Raw genomic sequence first — 18,887 nt, forward strand, 5'->3', positions numbered from 1 at the left:
TCAGTGTGATATATGCTGCCTAAATCTCTTTTTCTTAAAACATGAGGGATTCTGTGCTTGTTTTTGCCTTTTTTTTACCACAATGTCCTACTTAGTCTTGAAAGTTCTAGTAAAAAAGGCTAAACCTTGTGAAAACTGTAGAAAAAAGGAGACACAGCCGGTCAAACATTTGCATGTGATGAACAAAAACTTAGCAGCTCTACACAACATATCACTACAACAAACACATTAAACCTCCAAAATAAGGCTCTTCTAACTGATTAGTTTCCATGCAGCCAAATTGTCAGGTGTCTATCTCAAAACCAGGGCAGAAACAATCTTGTCCCTAATTGTGTCATAAATAATTGAAAGCAGCTCATTAACATCATTTGACCCCAAGCCTCTGCTGGAATACTTTGATTCTGATGCATCTTTCCTTTAAAAGTGACTCTCTCTCTGTAGTTTATGCTATGAATGTCTCTCAAGCTGCAGCAAGAAGCTGAGTTTGTTGGAATGAAACCTGTGATCCTTGCTGGACTTGCTGTTTGAGTGCAAATTATGTTAACAGCAAAAGGAAAGACACAGGAGAGGTCCAGGGAGGGGCAAACACTTCATTGCCTGCATTTGTCAGGGGAAGCAAGTGCTCACAATACATCAGGATGTGCTACAAGTGTTACTTACATTCCTCCTGCTAAAAGCACTGATACCACCTCCTTATTTCATCTTTTAGGATGATGAGTAGATGGTTTTAATTACCTTTTGTCGCTAGAAATTTTCTTCTATACTCAATGATTTAAAAAGCCTTAAAAGCACTGCTAGTAAGAAAAGGCTTTGTTTAACAACCTAGCAGAGCACTGGATCCAACAGTGTGGAATATGATGAAGGATCCATTCAGGAAGAAAGCTGTGCTTGTGTGACAGAGCAGCTCTTCCCACTGTGATCACTGAGCATCCCATGGATGCCAGGTTTTACCTTCCTGGACCCTAAGCAACACAGGAAACATGTCTTATTAATTACTTGCCAGTTCAGAATACACTCAGCTGAGCTCCAGGCAGCCCAGATAAAACACACAGACCTTTTCTGTGGTGTAACATCCATGTCATGGCTGCCAGGTTGTCTGGCAAGGAAAGGGATAACCCCCACCTCCCTCCCATTACCCACTGACTATTTCCAGAATACTACAAGTTCTGAATTAATGGCTTAATCTTGTGCAGCAGCACCTCCTGCTTGGATCTATAATATTCTGATTCACTATGCCATTTTTAATAAATATATTTACCTTGTTGCTGTCTTTTGATTTGAACACAAACCACCATTTTCTATTTGTACCAGATTGCAAGTTACTATAACTGGTTCATTACAACACATTTTTCTCCTTTCAGGTTTAGCTAAATTATGAGCTACCAACAGCATGTCTTTACTTCATGGTTTTATTTTATGACTGCAAACCTTCTGAATACTGAAAAGCTTTCATAAATTTCTCAGATATTTTAGTGTGGCAGTGCACAACAACAGTTCTGGTGCTATCATTTTAAAAAATGTTATAAAAATCTAACAGTCTGATAATAAAAGATTATTGCTGCCTGGTAATAAATGGCTGCCAGATGATAAGATTTTAAAAGTTGTCCTGAGAGACTAATTCATTTATTGTCTACCCATTTTTGTCTCTTTTTCTTCAAAATGCATGTTTGTGAAATCTATTTATGTCACAGCCTTCTACATTTTTCATTGCGCTTTTTCCTCTCTCTTATATCTTTGGAACCTTTCCATCATTTCCAGATGCAAAGATAAAATAAGCAGATACCTCTGAAAATGATGATATATCTACTTTCTAAATTAATTAGCACTGGAGTGAGCACAGGCAAGTTTCAGGAACTTTTTTTTTCCTTCAGAAACCATGAGATTATAATTTTCATACATGGATAGCAATTACAAAGCTCATTGAAAATTCTGTAGTCCTATATAAATTCATTCCTATTTCTAAAAAATGTACGAAAAGAAGCTTAGGAAAGAAGAGACTTTAAAAGTAAATTCCAAGGACAAACCACTCCAGCATGCACAAAAATAAGCATCAGATTGGATATCCTAAATGAGACGAGAAAGAGAAGAGAGGAGCACTTTAATCAGTTCTGTGCAAGTGCTCACCATTTTAATAGCTTTTACACTTACCAGCTGTGCATCCTACAGCTGTGAATCAGCATTTCCACAAATTTGGCTAATTTTGTAAATGGCAAGCAGCATGGCTTCTATCTGTGCACTGCTGCCTTGAATAAGCACTTAGGTGCACGTCTGCCTTGGTAACTTCACCAAAGTAGCCTGGCAGATGCAGGAAGTTTGATACTCTGCTTCAGAAAAGCATGAATAACTCATTGCTTAAATGGATGAGAGAAAAAAAAATCATTATTATGTTTCTGAAAATTATTCAATTAGTAATATTTGTGGGTGAGTCAATCTCGTTCAAGCAATTGTGCAATGGCATTTAATTTCAATAAAGGTATTCAACAACACTGTGAAATTAAGCCTTATGATAGTACTTCAATACTTAGGTTTGACAGAAGTGAATACTTGGTACCGTATCCAAATGCATATTCCAATGTCTTCTTTTTGTACTCCTTTAAAACTGCTTTACAGTTAAGCAGGACCAGAAACAGCATATGGTCCCTTTGTTACCTGAGATTCTTTGATGAATTCTGTTGTGTCATCCTTAATCTCATCTGGTTTATTTTAAAATTATGTTTGTTGTAGGAAAGAGTAATAACAGCTTGTAAGAGAAGAGTTTAAATGCACTCTCCTGGATGCAAAACAAGAAAGTGGATGCCAATGTGGGGGAAAAGAAAGATTGATCAGTCAAATATTCCCTCCTGACACTCATATTACAAGAATGCCTCAATTTGAGCACCAACCTGGCAGGAAACCATTTAGGTTACTAATTCTGTGGGCATTGATTATGTGGTACTTTGTTAAAGATATCCATTGGACTTGTTTCTGCACCTCACCTGCTGCTCATGCCAGGCTCCTTCCCCACAATTACTGAAACACAATAAAGGATGTGAAATGTGGTAGTACATAACATGTGGCTTGGGGTTTTGGGAGGGGGAAAAGAAGCTGGAAGTACAACAGCAAAGCTCCACAGTTCCCCCCTGCTCAATTTCAAATGTTTACAGCTTTACCCTGCCTTTATCACATTATGTGTTCTTTGGTCATTCTTACCCACTCTGTGCTCGGCCTTCACACAGGCAGAGATAAATGTGAGCGCATCAGTAGCCCCTGCTGAATTAGTGGAGGACAGAGTGGCACTGTCACCCCAGCTCTGAGTGTGTGCCACACATCTCCATGGGGATAGCACCAGACAACAGCCACTCCCCTTTACATGGCTTCGCAGAATGGGTCACTGGTTTCTGAATTATGCATTAAGTCCCATCCACACATGAATGATATGGTAGAAACAACATTTTCTTTGCAAATTAGTTCTGTTTTCTCCAGTGAATGCAAGTGATGAAGCTTGTTTTTACAACTTTCATCGTGTTTAATTATTTTTGTCATGCCACTTTTTCAGAGTAAACAGTAAAATCTGTTTCATTTAGTATCTCCATTTCCTTATACTGTGTTCTCTCAAACTTATTTATATTTTATCTTACTTTGGCTGTTAAGAGAAGGAAAAAAAGAAAAGACAAAGAAAAGTCTTCTGCCTAAACCACGTTATAAAAAAATGCTGAACTTTAAGACAGTGCATGACCTTTCAGTGTAATTTTTTCTTCTGCTTTCTCAGATTCTTTTGTTTAAAGCCTTCATTGTTCTATTGTGTCTGACTTGAATTATCTTGAATATGGTTTAAGAACTTTAGAACATCCATAACTGTTGGAGGAGTTAAATGAGAGCTCTGGATGCTCAGCATTTCCAAATATCTCTTCAGTCCTTTCTCTGACATTCATTTCAGATATGAGACACTATAAAGGTTTAGTCTATACACAAATAACTAAGCAGTAGCATCAGGAAATGAAAATTTGATTTTCTTGAAAATATTCATTCCACCCTCGTGAATGGCAAACTGCTCTTCCTTGGGAGGTTCTGGTAATGATCTCTAAATTTGTTTTTTATCTTTTCCTCCAGACTATCTCACCTGCTTGCTAGTCTTTCCTACTTTTAATATTATTAAACCCTCCCCCTCAAACTGCCTTTAAAACCCTCTGGAGCCCTCTCTTAGCCACACAACAGGCACATGGAATATCCTCCTGCCCACACCAGATTTCAAAGTTTTTATGTAGAGTAGACAAGTTACCCTGTGGATTTTCTACATAAGACTTTACAGAGAAATAAATTAGATTGTATTTCACTTGTAAACCATATTTGAATATAAACCTCCAGATGGTAAAGGTCAGGATTGTACATTAACCCTTTGAACTGGATATCCCCTTTGAAAGATGAAAGTTTGGCAGTAAATGGACTTACAAGTTTATGAATTATTTTGCATTTAAATAATGGATTTCTTATTTTCATCCATAATTAACCTAATTGATCTCATTTAAACATGCAAATTGTAGCAGCGAACTTTTCTGTTCACAGATATCATCCTTTACTGTGTACAGTAACTATCCTTTAAGTTTCATTTGTTTCAAGCATTCACCAGTATGAAAAGTTTAATAAATGTAACTGTACTAATTAACAAAGTGCTTAGATAATTATTGAGCTATATAATTAACATTTTACTTAATTTTCATTCAATATGAAGAGATGTAGAGTGCTGAAACTGTAGCTTTTAAATTGCATTCTCATTATCACTGTTTTTATCTGCATCTGACACTGGTAAGTATAGAAACATCCCTCCTTTAAGGGAGATAGACCAGCAGCTGGTCCTCAAAGTATTGTATTGAGATATATTTATTTTCCATATTAACATTCACAGGAACAAAAAACCAAAACAAAACCCAAACCTGTGTGGGTTGGTTGAGTATCACAACATGGGTGAGTCTCGGGTGGGAGCCTGAATGTGTACAAAGGATAAATTTATATGAGAGTGAACTGGAAGACACCAGAACTGTCTCCTTCTCAAGGTCACAGCGTTCCAGCAGAACATCAGTGAAAGAGAAAAGCAGGAACAGTGCTCAGAATTCGATCTCCTTTCAGATTCAGGGAACCATTTCTGAAAACATCCAGCTTTTCCTCATGAGCTTCTGTCCAGGAGCCTGAACAGCTCACAGGTTTTCACTGAAAGTGAAGGACATCCCTGCTTGCTTAGGCTTACACAGATCATCTGTGATCAGAGGTTTTGTGAAAACCAAGGTCCTGTCTGCACATCAGACAGAAAATACAGCCCCCTCTTTCTTCTTAAGCTGGAACAAAAGGTGGCTTTAATCAATAAGATCAAGCATCAAATATTGGCCTCCTTCCACAAGTTCCAGAGGTCTCTGAGGTATCACAGCCCTAAACCACTCAAATTATTCCATGATAAAATGGTTGTAGGAAGAGAGAAAATCATGCTAGTTTGAAAAAGAGAACTGCAAAGCCCTGGATGTGCAAATCTCAGGTGAATTTTTTTTTTTTTTTTTTTTTTTTGTGACTCTAGGGAATTATGTGCCTGGAAAATCCAGGTCTTTTCACTGTATCAGAAGTTATACAAGAATTGTGTGGTTAAACTCATTGGTAGAAGTCATCATCACACAGACATTTTCTCTCTTGGCAACATCAAAACACGTTTCAATTCTCACAAGAATTGCAACTATTTTCACTCCTGATTCAACACACAGGCTATTTGTTTGAGTTCATCCAGTATTTTGGGGCAATGTTAAAAATAAAATCAAAGAAAAATTGAAAGGCTATGCTATGACACCTTATTATCCTAGTTAATATAGCATTTTCTGACTCTGGGGATGCATCTCTTACCAGATTGTCCATACAAAGATTGTGGCAGTGTGTAATCACACCAAATGTTACCAGATTTACTTCTAGCCAGTGTGTCTGTTGGGGTGCCACAGAGTATAATGAAGAGATGGCCACAAGCAAATGAGAATGACCAACAACTCCGTTGACTGATTAGAAACCAAAGCGATGAGCATCAGTGAAAGAAATTTCTTTTAAGTCTCAAATTTTCTTCACTTCAGAAAAACCTATCCTCTGCCTAGGGAGTAAAAGCTACTTCCAAACAAAAGGGAGATGTGCCCGTATTCCCAAATCATAGGTGTCACTTAACTCTGAGAAAGTTCTGGGAACACATACCACAAATCAAAAGAAAAAAAAAAAAAAAAAGCAAATCAGAGGAGATATGCCAAAGTGCAAAAGCAATGTTGTTTTTTTAAGCACAAAATGGGGGGGTAAACAACTAAAGTAAATAAAGAGAAAGGAGTACATGAAGAGAAAATTAGAATCAGCTTCAAAAAGGCAAATGGCCACACAGCTTAAAGAAATGTGTGACATGTATTTTAATCATTTACAGTACAAAAGGACCATATGTAGAGCGCAGAGAAAAGTTTTCCTTTCCTCTCCTATTTTATCATAGCTAAGAAGTATTCCATTTTGTGTGCTTTTGCATGGGCACACATCTGCCCTTTCTGAGCTACAAAAAGTCAGCAAGTTTGGGTAGACAGGCACCTTGAAGAGCCACTAACATATTTAACATGTGTCATTCAAGAACTGATCATTAAGACTTGAGGGAGACAGGGTTTTTTGTCTCTATATACTGTTCTGATGGGCATCTCTGAGTCTTTTAGGCATTCATCACAGACACAGAGTCCAGCAGCCCAACTGTGCAGGACTCTTTTCTTGCCTGTTTTTAGAATGCCTTAGTTCATGTAGTGCTATATGAAGGTGCAGTGCATTATATACTACAATTAAAAGTTTTTTATATATTCACACACATTTTTTACTCATTTTTGTTAAGAATGTGTATTTTAGGAACTGTGTTCCAACAAAAACTTGAAACCAGCCAAGCAGAAAAAGTGTGCTAAACCCTCCTAGCGAGCATCAGGGAACTCTCTGATGAAATGACTCTGCTTGCACCAGCAGAAATTCTGTACCCATCTTGCCATCAGGGAAGCCTCCATTTGCTGTTACACCAGGAGTGAGAGGGGCAGGGTGCTGTCAGACACACGTGCACACACAGACACCCCGTGTTCTACACGGCCGCACCAGCGCGTGGCTGATCCGATCCACAGCCTGCTGCACTCCCAGGGCTTTCTTTACTTAATGCAAAATCAATACCTTTATTTCCAGGACAGCAATTCCAACATTCTCATGGAATGGCTGCCTAATCTTAAAGTCAAGTCCAGATGTTCATTGCAAAAGAATCTAATAACGGCTCACAAAAGAAGAAGTGTGCCTATCCCACAAAGATGTTGGAATAGCATGTGGAAGCAAGTTAGCTGACGGCTATAGATTTGTCAGGCCGACAATTCACCGCACATCTGTGTCTGCCAATGTGGAATTTACTCAAAATTGCCTCTCTAGACACTTCTTTACATAACACATATTTAGCTTATTAGTGCTGTCATTTGGGAGTGTGGTCAGCTTTTGAGCAAAATCTCACTGAGTCCATTAGCACGGATCACATAGCAGCTGCCATTTTAGAAGCACGATGATTAGGTTTGAAGTTCAAATGATTTGATTTCACTTTAAGGCTTCAAAAGCAGCCTCTAGGGTAGATTTACACAATTAATTTTTACTGAGGTCTGCTGGGTAATTTACTGTAGTCAGAGAACCTTCACTAAGGTAAGGTAATTATCACTGGATAATTTTATGGCACTCCATTCAGTAAGAAGCAACATGTTGGCTGTTTTCTGCTCAGATAAGACCTGGAAGGAAGAGAAGATGCTGCTTTTGGGAATCACAACATGTCTGCAACACTGAGGAGGGATGAGGAGGATTCACCAACTTCCTAGATGTGAACCAGAAGTTGTACATGCCCTCAAAATGTCTTTTCAGGACCGTGCATAAGGACTTAGATAATCTCTTAAAAATTGTACTGAGAAGCTTTCAAAACTGAAGCACCGTACCCATCATTCTTTAATACAGGAACAAAGAATACATTCTTTGTTTAGTCTGAACACAGAAGTAAACAATGAAATTAAGTATCCCTTTGAGATTTGTATTTATCACTTACAAGAAGCACTTGCTAATAATCAGTGGCAGCTGGGCTGACAAGCAAACTTCAGAGCAAAGCCAGAGGGGATACGAGTCTATTTTAGGTTTGCTATTGACAGTAAGGGTCACAGGAAAAATAAACTCAGCAAGCAGTGTCATGCTACCACCAACCTCTGCTGGCCAAGCAGAAACTAAATTACAGCCCAACCTTTCAGCACAGCAGAAAGACTTGGGCAATTGGGCTGCCCTGCAGTGCACAGAGCACAACATACAGATGAACAGGATTAAGCACAAGTGAGATATAACATAAATTACAGACAAATAAATCAAAAGATTGGAGGAGCTAATTATCCTGTAGTTTGGAGTGGGGGTATGCTATGCTTTCCCCTATTATTTTAATATTTTGAGTTTGCAAAATTAATAGGTGAATCCCTGTAAAAACAAGGATTGACCACTCTCTTCTTCAAAATAATAATATAGATAATCTCCACTGTCAGACTGAACTATAAGAAAGAAAGGAAAGCAAAGAGCAGCAGAAGGACTTAGGCACTATTTCTATCCCATATACATAAATATGAATAATAGAAAATAAAAAAAACTTTGAGCGTAAAAGTTTAGTCCTCACCTTCATTTCATACACTGTAGCACTACTGGGAAAGCTGATTTGATTTCTCTATCACAATAATAAAACATAAGATTTGTGTAAGGGGAAGATGAGGGAATAAACAAATTCTATATCTGATGGCTTTCATTTTGTTGACTTCCTACTAAAGTTGATAAAAACAGCTGTATGGATGCATAAGCTATCTACACTTCTATCTACATCTCTCCATGGACTAATTACAAATATCTGTTTCATACAGTCCCAGCATCTAAGTCAGATTTAATTTTGTTCTGTCTTTCACTAGGCATATTTCAAAACCTGTCATTTCATTTAATTATTTTGCTTTCTTTTTTCTCTACCTATCATCCACTGGATGCAAACACAACCCTGCATTTTCTACTGTTCTCTTCTATTTTCCTTTGCTTTTTGGTTTGTTTGTTTGTTTTGATGAAGCCACAAATTTTGTCCATTTTCAGGGGCCAGTTGCTTGAAACAAAGCAGGCTTTTCAACTTTCAAGCATAATTATACAGGGCAGAAATGCCTAGACAAGTTTTTATTGCCCTTTCCTTCAAACTGGTGATGATACACTGATAATTCATGAGGAGCATCCATGTTTGACTTTTCAGATTTTAAGGAGTTTAAAACTCAAGAGCAGTTCTAGTGAGTGATGCCTCATCTTTGTACATTCATTCTCTGCCAAACTGATGCTCACCTGTGCTGTTCTGTTTGACATTTTTGAGACTTGCTTATTATTCTCTCACAGTTGTCTGCTAATTTTATAGATCTCTGGGATACTAAGAGCATGTGGCAATGCCACACTAACCTGGTTGTGGTTTTGGAGCCTACAGGTTGTCAGATTTACAAATTCTCCTGACTTTGAGGTCCCATAATTCATCAACTTTGCCAGCAATATTTTTGCCCTGCTGCAAGGTGGCATTGAGGATTTATGTTGGATCAGCTTCCACACAGGGTCCTGTGAACATGATTCTTGTTGATACAAACAGGATGACTTTGATATGTTTGAAATCTTATGGACTGACAGAAAAAAACCCAGCTTCCACTGGCTGCAGTAATATCCATGACAACGGTGAGCAACACAAGGAGAATAAAATCAAGGAGCCCAATTCCAGTATAATGCACTCCATTTGGAGTATTTGGGATAGCTCCAGTGAATAATTTCACACCCCTTTTTCCTTTAAGGCTCTCTGATGAACCATATCATCAGTTCCTTGAATCTTCCCTTTTTGTAAAGTTTCCTTTCAAAATCTGACCAGCATTACAATTTCTGAGTATGCTGACCATGGAAATGAAGGTGGCAAGGACAAGGACAACAAAAGACTGATCTTAGTCTTCTTGTCACCAAATAACATAATACTTCTTTCTCCATAGCTTTAAATGGTTCCTCCACTCTCTGCCCTAAACTTCAGCTTCTTTTGGCACATTTATTGCTTCTCTTTCTATGTATAACGACTCCATACCAGTGCTAGAGAGTATTAAATTGATTGGTGGAAAATTAATGAAGCAAGCAGGAATGACAGAGAACAATTACTTGTGCATTATGGCTTTTGATAAGCTGGCAGTCTGAGGGGGCACTAACATAAAGCACACCAGTAATAGAAATGCCCAGTGCAGTCTGACCTTGTCAGAGAACTTCAGTGAGTCCAGAGAAGAGGGAGAAAGGTCTTGTTCAAAATTTGGAGAAACAAGCATTGAGGAAGATGCACCTCACTGCTATTTAGCAAGGAAGTGCCTTGCTACAAGGGTGCAAACTGGAAGGGAACAACAAATATTCAGGAAGTTTTATACACAAGAGGCCACCAAAAGGTTTTTTTGCCTTATGAGGCTCATGCAAACCAGGGCCCTGCCTTTACTTTCAGGCACATTTCACTACATTGCAGCCATTTGAAACTCTTTTTAGCTGTCCAATTTCTGCATCTAGTGTTCCATTAAATTTGGTTCATCTCCTGTGGTGCCAACATCTTGAGCAAGGCACTGAAAAAAGAGCAAAGAATTAGGAGGTGAAGACATGGGCAAGTTCAGTGGCTGATGGCTGTGCAATTTAGAATTCAAGGAAAGGAAGCTGTTAGGGATTCATGTCTCCAGCACAGATGCATTTGAATATATTAGGAGAGGTGTTTAACAGCCATTTGGTGAAGAAAGGCCCTGATCTCCCTCAGTAAAATGATGGCTAGAATGTTTCAGAAAACATTTTTAGCACATATGCTAATCCACATTCTCTTCATTTTCAGACTTTTTTTTTGCAGATGGCATTTTTAGCAAAGTTGTCAGCTTCTGTGTACAGAGTGCTTTTGCCATTCCTGCATTTTACATGTGCTGCAAGTCTTAGATGCTCATAGAAATATCCTTGTTTATAGAAATACCCCTGTTTAGAAACAAGTTACATATGGCAGCAATCCTTGACATGGCTCCTCAGGAACTGGTTGCAGTCACTGAACACTTGCCTGCTTCAGGGACAATTTGTCTGGTTTATAACAGGTTGATTGTACCTGGTCTAGAAAGAAATTCATGAAAGTTCTCTTGCCTTCCCTTGGTCTGTATTTTGCAGATGCCTGCTGTTGCTTGCTAGGCAATGAGATGTACACATATTCTCCAGGAAAAAAAAATTAAAAAAACCCAAACAACTGGACCCTGAAAAATGGTGGATATAATACATATGAATATGAAAATGTCAGCTGATGGTGTCTCTCACAGTTTATAAGACACAAAAACCCTTTGACTCAAAGGACAATCTGACTTCAGAGAAGGGCACACAGAAAACCAGATTAATTCAACTTTGGGACAATGCACTGTGGAAAACATAATGTCCAGAAATGCTGTTTGAAAAAAAAAATAACCAATATATAAAGATGTAATACAACTGAAGTTTGGATTACCTAGATTAACAACGTGCGTGTGCCAGGCCTAAAAATAAATCTTAAAGAGCTCTTCTTCCTGATTCTGCGCTATTAACAATGCTAGTGAGTTTCTTTAGCAGGATTCAGCATCATTGAGGCAATCTGCTACAAACTTCATTTATTTATATCCTTGTTTCAAGTTTCTAGAAACTTTCAAGGAAAACAGTGAATTAGGATGCTCTTGATGTTAAATAACCCATTAACATTGCTTCAATGTTAACCAAAAAAGACAAATGTATTTTCTTTCCTCTACTTTTCGAATAAAACCAAGAACTCAGTCCCACAGTGCTCTCAATGTTAAGCTTTCATTAAACTTTTTTGAGTCACTCCTGTAAAAATAAAATTGAAAAACACACCCCACCAACCAAATACAAATCACAGAATTCAGCTAAAAGAAAGGTGTTATCTATCTGCACAATACCAGAGAATTTTGCTCCAACAGACACTGAAACAAAACAAAACTATAAAAGCAAGCATGTATAATGTGTATTACTTACAGTGTATTTCTAGAACCTGCATTGCTATCTGAGGTGTAGAGTTTAGGGACTCATGATCTACTCTGCAACTTACAACTGCACCATCATCACTGCGGTCTGCTAGGAAATCCAGCGTGCTGCTGACTGTGAACGTTTTACGAGCTGAATCTTCTTCTTTTACATATTTAACATCTGAAAGAAAGAATAAACAGTTATCTTTACAATATTTTTTGGAAAAAAGTAGTCCAGCATTAGACAGCTAAATTTTCTATCACAGTTGCTGGAAAAAAACCCATCTTTCATTGTTGGTCTCTTTAATATAAAAGTAATTAGACTGCAGTTATTCTTCAATTTGCTCTCATTGTCAGAATAGGAGATGCATATTGCAAAAGAAAATTTTAAAACTGGTTCCATGATACAGCATTCAAACAGAAATTCCATTCATTATTACCTCTTGAATGTTTAGGTCCATATTAGATATAAATGTCCTCCGTAGGTCATCAGAAAATGATTGTGATCTTGTCCCACCCTCATCACCTTACATATTCACAGTGCCACTGAACATTAAATTTCCCAAGTTCATTCTTATAGCCTCTCACAGTAATGCAATACATGCATATTACTGAAGCCACTTGCACACAGTCAGATTCATCCTGTGCTTACTTTATTCATTGCTTATTCTGCTGTTTGGTTAGAATTATGCTAATTTACTGATAAAGCCAGGCATAGTCATCAATGGTAGTAAACAACTGTAAATAGAGCATGCCATAGTATTTACTGGAATATACAAAAGAGTCCCAAGAAGACCAGAAATAAGATTACTGCAGAGAACTTCACTCACTGCTTTACACCATTCTAAATTGACTTGATACATGATACTTGCAGATCCAGTTAAAAATCTTAGTTTTCAGCACAGACATTGCAGTGGAGGGAGTTTTCAGCTATGCTTAGGAAGCAACATCTCAGCTCAAGGTTAAGATTCACATTCAGAGCATTTTGTTGTAAAAAATACATGCTAGATCAGAAATGAAGATCCAAAAGAGAGAGCATTTGAGTTAAAATGTCTGAATGTATTCACAGAAACATGAGATCTTCTTACACATACTTTAGAATTGTTTCACTTGGTTCCCAACTACTTGTGATACTTATTGATTTTAGTTTATTTCAGAAAAAATGGTAAGCTTGTTATATTGATTTATTGCAGTGAAAGCTTGAAAAGACATCTATAAATACTTAAACATATATATTAAATTACACTGAGATTTCATATGTCCTCTGTGCCCTAAAAAAGTGAGAGGTTTCAGTTTTACAAATTATACTAAATCCCATTAGAGAACAGAATGACCTAAATAAAATTTCCATGAAATATCAATTTTAGAAAGCAAATCTTCAATGGCTTAAGCTACATTAAAAATACCTCTGACTTCAGAGAGGTGGTCTTTATCATTGTCTCCAGACAGACAAGGACACCGTGTAGTTATACAGTTTCCATTCCTCCCTAAAAAATAATTATTTCTTGCATACCAGAATTTTTCTGCCTGTTTGCTGCTAAGCTTTAAAAGATTTCCATTTCTGCCATGGTCATTATTAATATTTTGGGATTACTAGGTAAGAGACATATTGACCAGAGCTAAAGCAAAGTTATTATAATCAAACAACAAATGTCTTCACTAATATTTAAAGCAAACACATGTGATATTGTTCCCAGAGTTAGTTTTCCATATTTAATAATAGGCACCTATATAGGTAACATTTTGCTTATAAGTAATGTGCACATCCCTTTGCTTACTGACTTTAGGTGGTGGACAGGAGGCTCCTGAAAACATCAACAACTTCAATTTTATAGAAAAATTGTGGATTTTTAATCCTTTAGAAAAACAAAAGCAGGTAATTTCCTAAACTGATGTTGAGAAGTCCCTCTGTAGTTATCTATTGTGTGAAAGTGTTCAACTCAGAATTAACTTCCTCTGCAAAAAGGGCAGTGATAAGATTCTACAAACTGTTAGAATCCTCACCAACAGAATTTTTTAGCTTGTCCTCCCTTACCAGCTGTATTTTCTTAGATGTTTCTTCATGGCAAATGAAGGTGGGATTGTAATATGTTCCAACTGAGTGCAGACCCAACTGGATGTAAGAATGGTGGAGATTGGGTACTGCAAACACACCATTACTCAGGGTATTTTACAGAATTTTTAAATATGCCAGTTGTAGCCTACTGTCTCATTTGTTTTCTTGCTGTTCCTTTCTCTCCAAAATATTCCCTTGAAGAAAAAGTTGAAAAGAAATCCAGAGTACAAGCATTTTGTGTGGGAAGCACTGTAAGGGAAGAGGCTGAAGGGATACAGCTTTATAAAGGAGGACCTAGGGGTATTAGGACATGTTGAACATAAGTGCACAGAGTGCCCTTGCAGGGCTGAAAGCTAAAACCCACTGCCATGCATGAGTAAAAGCACAGCCACAAAGTCAGGGGAAGTGATCTTTCTCTCTTTGGCACATGCATGTGCCACACTGAGAGTGCCAGGCCCAGTTTTGGGCTTTCTGAAGAAAAAAATGCACACTACAAACCTGTTGAAAAACACTGTGGTTGGTGGAGCTGTACAAGGACATGTTAAGAAAGTTGCTATTATCTAACCTGAGGAAGAGAATACTAAAACCAGATCAAACTGTTCCTTTAAAGTACATAAATTATGGCCATAGAGAAAAAAAGCCAGAACGCCCTCAGAGGTGTACAACAAAAGCTCATGGGCAACAAACACAAGTTATACCTAGACAAATCTGGATTATGTATCATTAAATATCTACAAATAATGAAAACACTAAACAAGAGAGCTTTAGAATGCTGAAAAATCTAGCCCAGACAGAAATGTTGCTATGGAATCTCTGTCCTGGGAGACCTTTCAAACCTGAGTTGGAGAAGACCTTTAGCCACTTGATTTAACCTTGGAAGAGATGTTGGGCCAAATGAAACCTGGGGATCAGCTTCAGGCTCACTTCCATGACTTTCAGACAGGTGCACTACAGATATGGCTGTATCAACTAATACAGGGTTATATCTCACAAGTGCAGATGTTTGATAGGGAAAATAATAAATGGAAATGATGGAATGTCCATCATCCATTGCTCGTTGCTATTTATAAAATGCATACCTATAACACATAGAAATACTCATCTTTTAAAAAGACAGTTTTTCTGGTTTTACATGGCAGATATAATTATGGTTTACATTTAACTCAAGTTCTGACATGAAATGGCCTTATTATCAAAAAATTAAAAAATCATCTTTGCTTTAGAGGGTTCTCAAGACAATGATCAGTGCCTCTCTGAAATCTTTGTGTATAAATTAAAGAAATTTACTCAGATTATCTTAACCTTGCAACAATAGTTGCAACAAAAGGAACTTATTTAGTTTTAAATTCTAGTCTACCTAGGAAAAGAAAAAAAAAAAAAAAGGAAATCCATTTAAAATATTCCTGAAGCTGAACAAAAATTCTTTATATAATTTTGTTGAAAGAGCATGTAACAGATTTTGTTGGAAAAGATAGGTAATTTCAAAATGAAAAATTAGCATTTAGCTTCTCTGGTATTTTTGTTCTTAATAACCTTCCAGAAATGTCACCAGAATGCTAAACTGCAGATCCCTTTGTTAAATTGGTGCATATATGAGTGACAGTACAGTAAACTAAAAGGTGTGGCACCCAGTGCTTCACATTCAGTCTCCCTCATTACTAACACTTCCTTTATCAAACACTATTCCCTTATCAGATGATGATTCCTTTTTTGAGTCATAGCAATGGAGCTACAATTTTAGAGTGGCTTTTTCCCCTTTGGTGCAACTCTGATCTCAGTGCATCATTTATATTCGTTTGCAGCATGTATAATACAGTGGAACACAATTGGATTTACTGGTGCTAGACAGACGAACTTCTAACCTTTAATGTCAGCTGCATTAGCATATCATTTCATATCTATTTTCTCAGATTTATCATTTCACCTTTTACACTGCACAAAGCTAATGTAACTTCTGCTGATGCCACTGCAGACTGGTTAGGTTATTTTATTTCTAACCTTTGAGAAATGGCAATGTGCTCTTCAGAAGACCTAGAAAACTGAACTGAAATGAATGTGCTCAGTACTTTCCTCCTATTTCTGGTTGTCAGAGTTTTGTTCCCCTTTACTGTTCTTTTTCATACTCCTTTTATATTTCTTTCTTCCCCATCCTGTTTTGGTTTTGTGTGTTTTTGACTGTTTTTTAATCCTTTTAGGAACACTTCAAAAAAATAATGAGTCAAATAGTTAAAAAGTCAAATCAACAAATTGCTTGCTGGCTTCAATTACTTGTCAGCTGAAGGAAAGGCAAAGGTATTACATCAGATTTTAAACCATAATTTTTAAAATAACATATTTTCAAATTTCAAATACTATATTTTTAAATAATATATTTTCAATATGGCCTTGCTGTTAGGCCAACTGTATCAGTGTTTATTTTATAGTATTGACATGGCTTGGAGTTATTTCAAATCTTAACAGGCCTTTAATATGTATATTCATCACGCCATCTTTTCTGGAGGACACAATGTACGCTATGCTATGTGTCTTAGCTGTGCTGTTTAATTCTTCTTTTTACTTGCTTTGGTTAGATGTTCTATTTCTTTCATCAATTTCCTCAAATTTCCCAGTACTGAAAATAATTATTGTCTGTTTACTCATTTTCTATCTTTGTTACACATTTCAAATTATTCCAGTCTAAAATGCTTGCTCCTTTCAATACTATTCTCATTTTCATTAGAAATATAAGAACACCTCTAGAATAAACAGGATTCTTTAGGCAATCATCTACAATCTCCTTTATTCACCAATTTTATACCAGAGCTCTGCTTTTGCACATTGAACTTGGAAGAGAATATGAAAGGAAGATAAATGGTTCTGTAATTAACTCTGTAACTTTGCTTGAGGCAGTTTATTGAGCTAATGAAATCCAAAATATTAGACAAATTAGATAAATGAAGGGTGGTTTTTTGTTTTTGTTTTTTAAAGCTGCAAAGAAAAGGTGGATTTCAAATATTTTATTCATCTGGTCTTTTAGCAGAATGAATAGAGATGACATGAATCTTTTATCCATCTACTTTATAATGGGCACCTCAGCTGGCTGGGAGCTGGGACAGCCTTCTGCATTAGGAATCTCTCTTCACTCACTCATTCACCAAAGAGGATTTAAAACTATTCCATCATTTTTAAGAATATGGAGTAGAAAACTGAGCTCTAAGCAAAGAACATACCAAGTGAAAGAGAAGATGGAAAGGAAATAAACAGCTTTTTGTATGCAGCTCATTCCTAGCTCGTGCATCCTTGAAGGCAAAGCCTTGCTCTCAGCTTTGGTTTTAGTCACTCAATCGCTTTTCAGTTACAGCAGACTTTGTCCAACTCCCCCCAGCCCCTGTGAAGTTTTCCTGATCCCTTTTAAAGTCCATTTTCTCCTCCTCCTCAGTGCAGACTGTCAGCACCCTTGCCTCAGCTGGAGATTCCAAGTTTCCCAGCTGAGATTCCCTCATTTGCTAAATCCTGGCTCTCCCTCACCAGAGCAGGCTCCATAGCTCCCCTATGGGAAGAGCATTCTCCTGTCTGTTCCAGGTGGTTCTGCCTCACCTGGTCACATTTTTTAGGGGAGTGTAACCTAAATCTGGGAATTAACTAAATCAGACATATCCCCTGCTGGAATTGAATAAGAGAAATGAAAAGGGAAAATATCAGGGATGAGTGGTCTGACTGTGATAATAATCCAGAAAACATTTCTCTACGAAGCCTCACAGCTGAGTTTATTATGCTGCATAGAGTTCTGAGCAATCCAAAACACCAGTTTTTACTACTTGAAAAAACAATAAAAAGATGGTTATATGACCACTACAGTAAATTACAATCAATTCTTCATCTATGCACTATCCCCTACTCATTTCATGACCAATGGGAGCAATTTTACAAACTCAGATTAAAAGAAACACAATTCTACAGAATGGATAGTTTTGAAAATTGGATCAAATGACACCAAAATCCTTTTAAATACCTTTAACTTCTTTGTCGTTCTTGAACCATCTGATATCAGCTGCTGGCTTACTACCAGATGTCTTGCAAGTGAGCTGCATCCTCTCTCCCTCCATAACTGGTGAGGTAAATCCAGTAATTTGTGGCTTCTCAGGAACACCTAACAAGCAAACAAGCAAAATGTCTCTGATAGCATCAGCTGCTGCCACAAATGCACAACCAACTTAAAGTTCACTTCTTCACATGCTCTAAACTCTGGAAACAGATAATTAATTCCTTGTGCCTTGTCAGTTAAACCTTTTTCCTGCCGTAAATTATCCATCAATCTGACTGGTAGTTGATTCTAAATAAATAAAGAAAGCAGGAATGACCTAATTTTCTAGAGAAACAGATTGCATTTTAATAAATACCTTATCTCTGTATATTCTGCATGCAGATCTAGTCTGACTTGTTACAATATTTAAACTGCTCAGCACAGCAAGCAGGATGACAAAGCACATTAGAAGCGCAGCTGTGAAAATTAAACATTAAACTGGCAACAAAAAGCTGAGCTGACCTAAGTTGAGAACAGATATTTTAACCTAAATAATGAAGATTTTAATAAAGAAAAAACAGGGAAAAGGGAGGGTAAAAATAAATACTGGAGTCACTTTATCTTCAGAGAAACAAAACCAAAATACCAAGAGGTATAATCACAGCTCCACCAACTTTGGAGGGTCCTCTGCTGTATACAAGTTCTTCAGAGCAGATCATGTGATTTGGACATACCATACACATAATATTCAATATGGAAATGGCTGTTT

At 37.2% G+C, this 18,887-nt stretch overlaps 1 protein-coding gene across 3 annotated transcripts in view; it reads right to left on the reverse strand.

Annotated features, from left to right (window-relative positions):
* The window catches only part of CADM2 (cell adhesion molecule 2), a 573,495-nt gene that overhangs the window by 98,592 nt on the left and 456,016 nt on the right, over nucleotides 1-18,887 (reverse strand). For all 3 annotated transcript variants that reach the window (XM_054270505.1, XM_054270506.1, XM_054270504.1), the window contains 2 exons: nucleotides 18,107-18,244; nucleotides 12,070-12,240 (listed from right to left, as the gene is read on the reverse strand). In XM_054270505.1, the coding sequence (XP_054126480.1) occupies nucleotides 12,070-12,240; nucleotides 18,107-18,244 (309 nt within the window). The remainder of the gene's footprint in view (nucleotides 1-12,069; nucleotides 12,241-18,106; nucleotides 18,245-18,887) is intronic.

This window comes from Melozone crissalis, unplaced genomic scaffold (genome assembly GCF_028551555.1).
Source record: "Melozone crissalis strain CALT ecotype California unplaced genomic scaffold, PUWL_Pcris_2 ptg000009l_1, whole genome shotgun sequence".
In the NCBI taxonomy this organism is placed as follows: domain Eukaryota; kingdom Metazoa; phylum Chordata; class Aves; order Passeriformes; family Passerellidae; genus Melozone; species Melozone crissalis.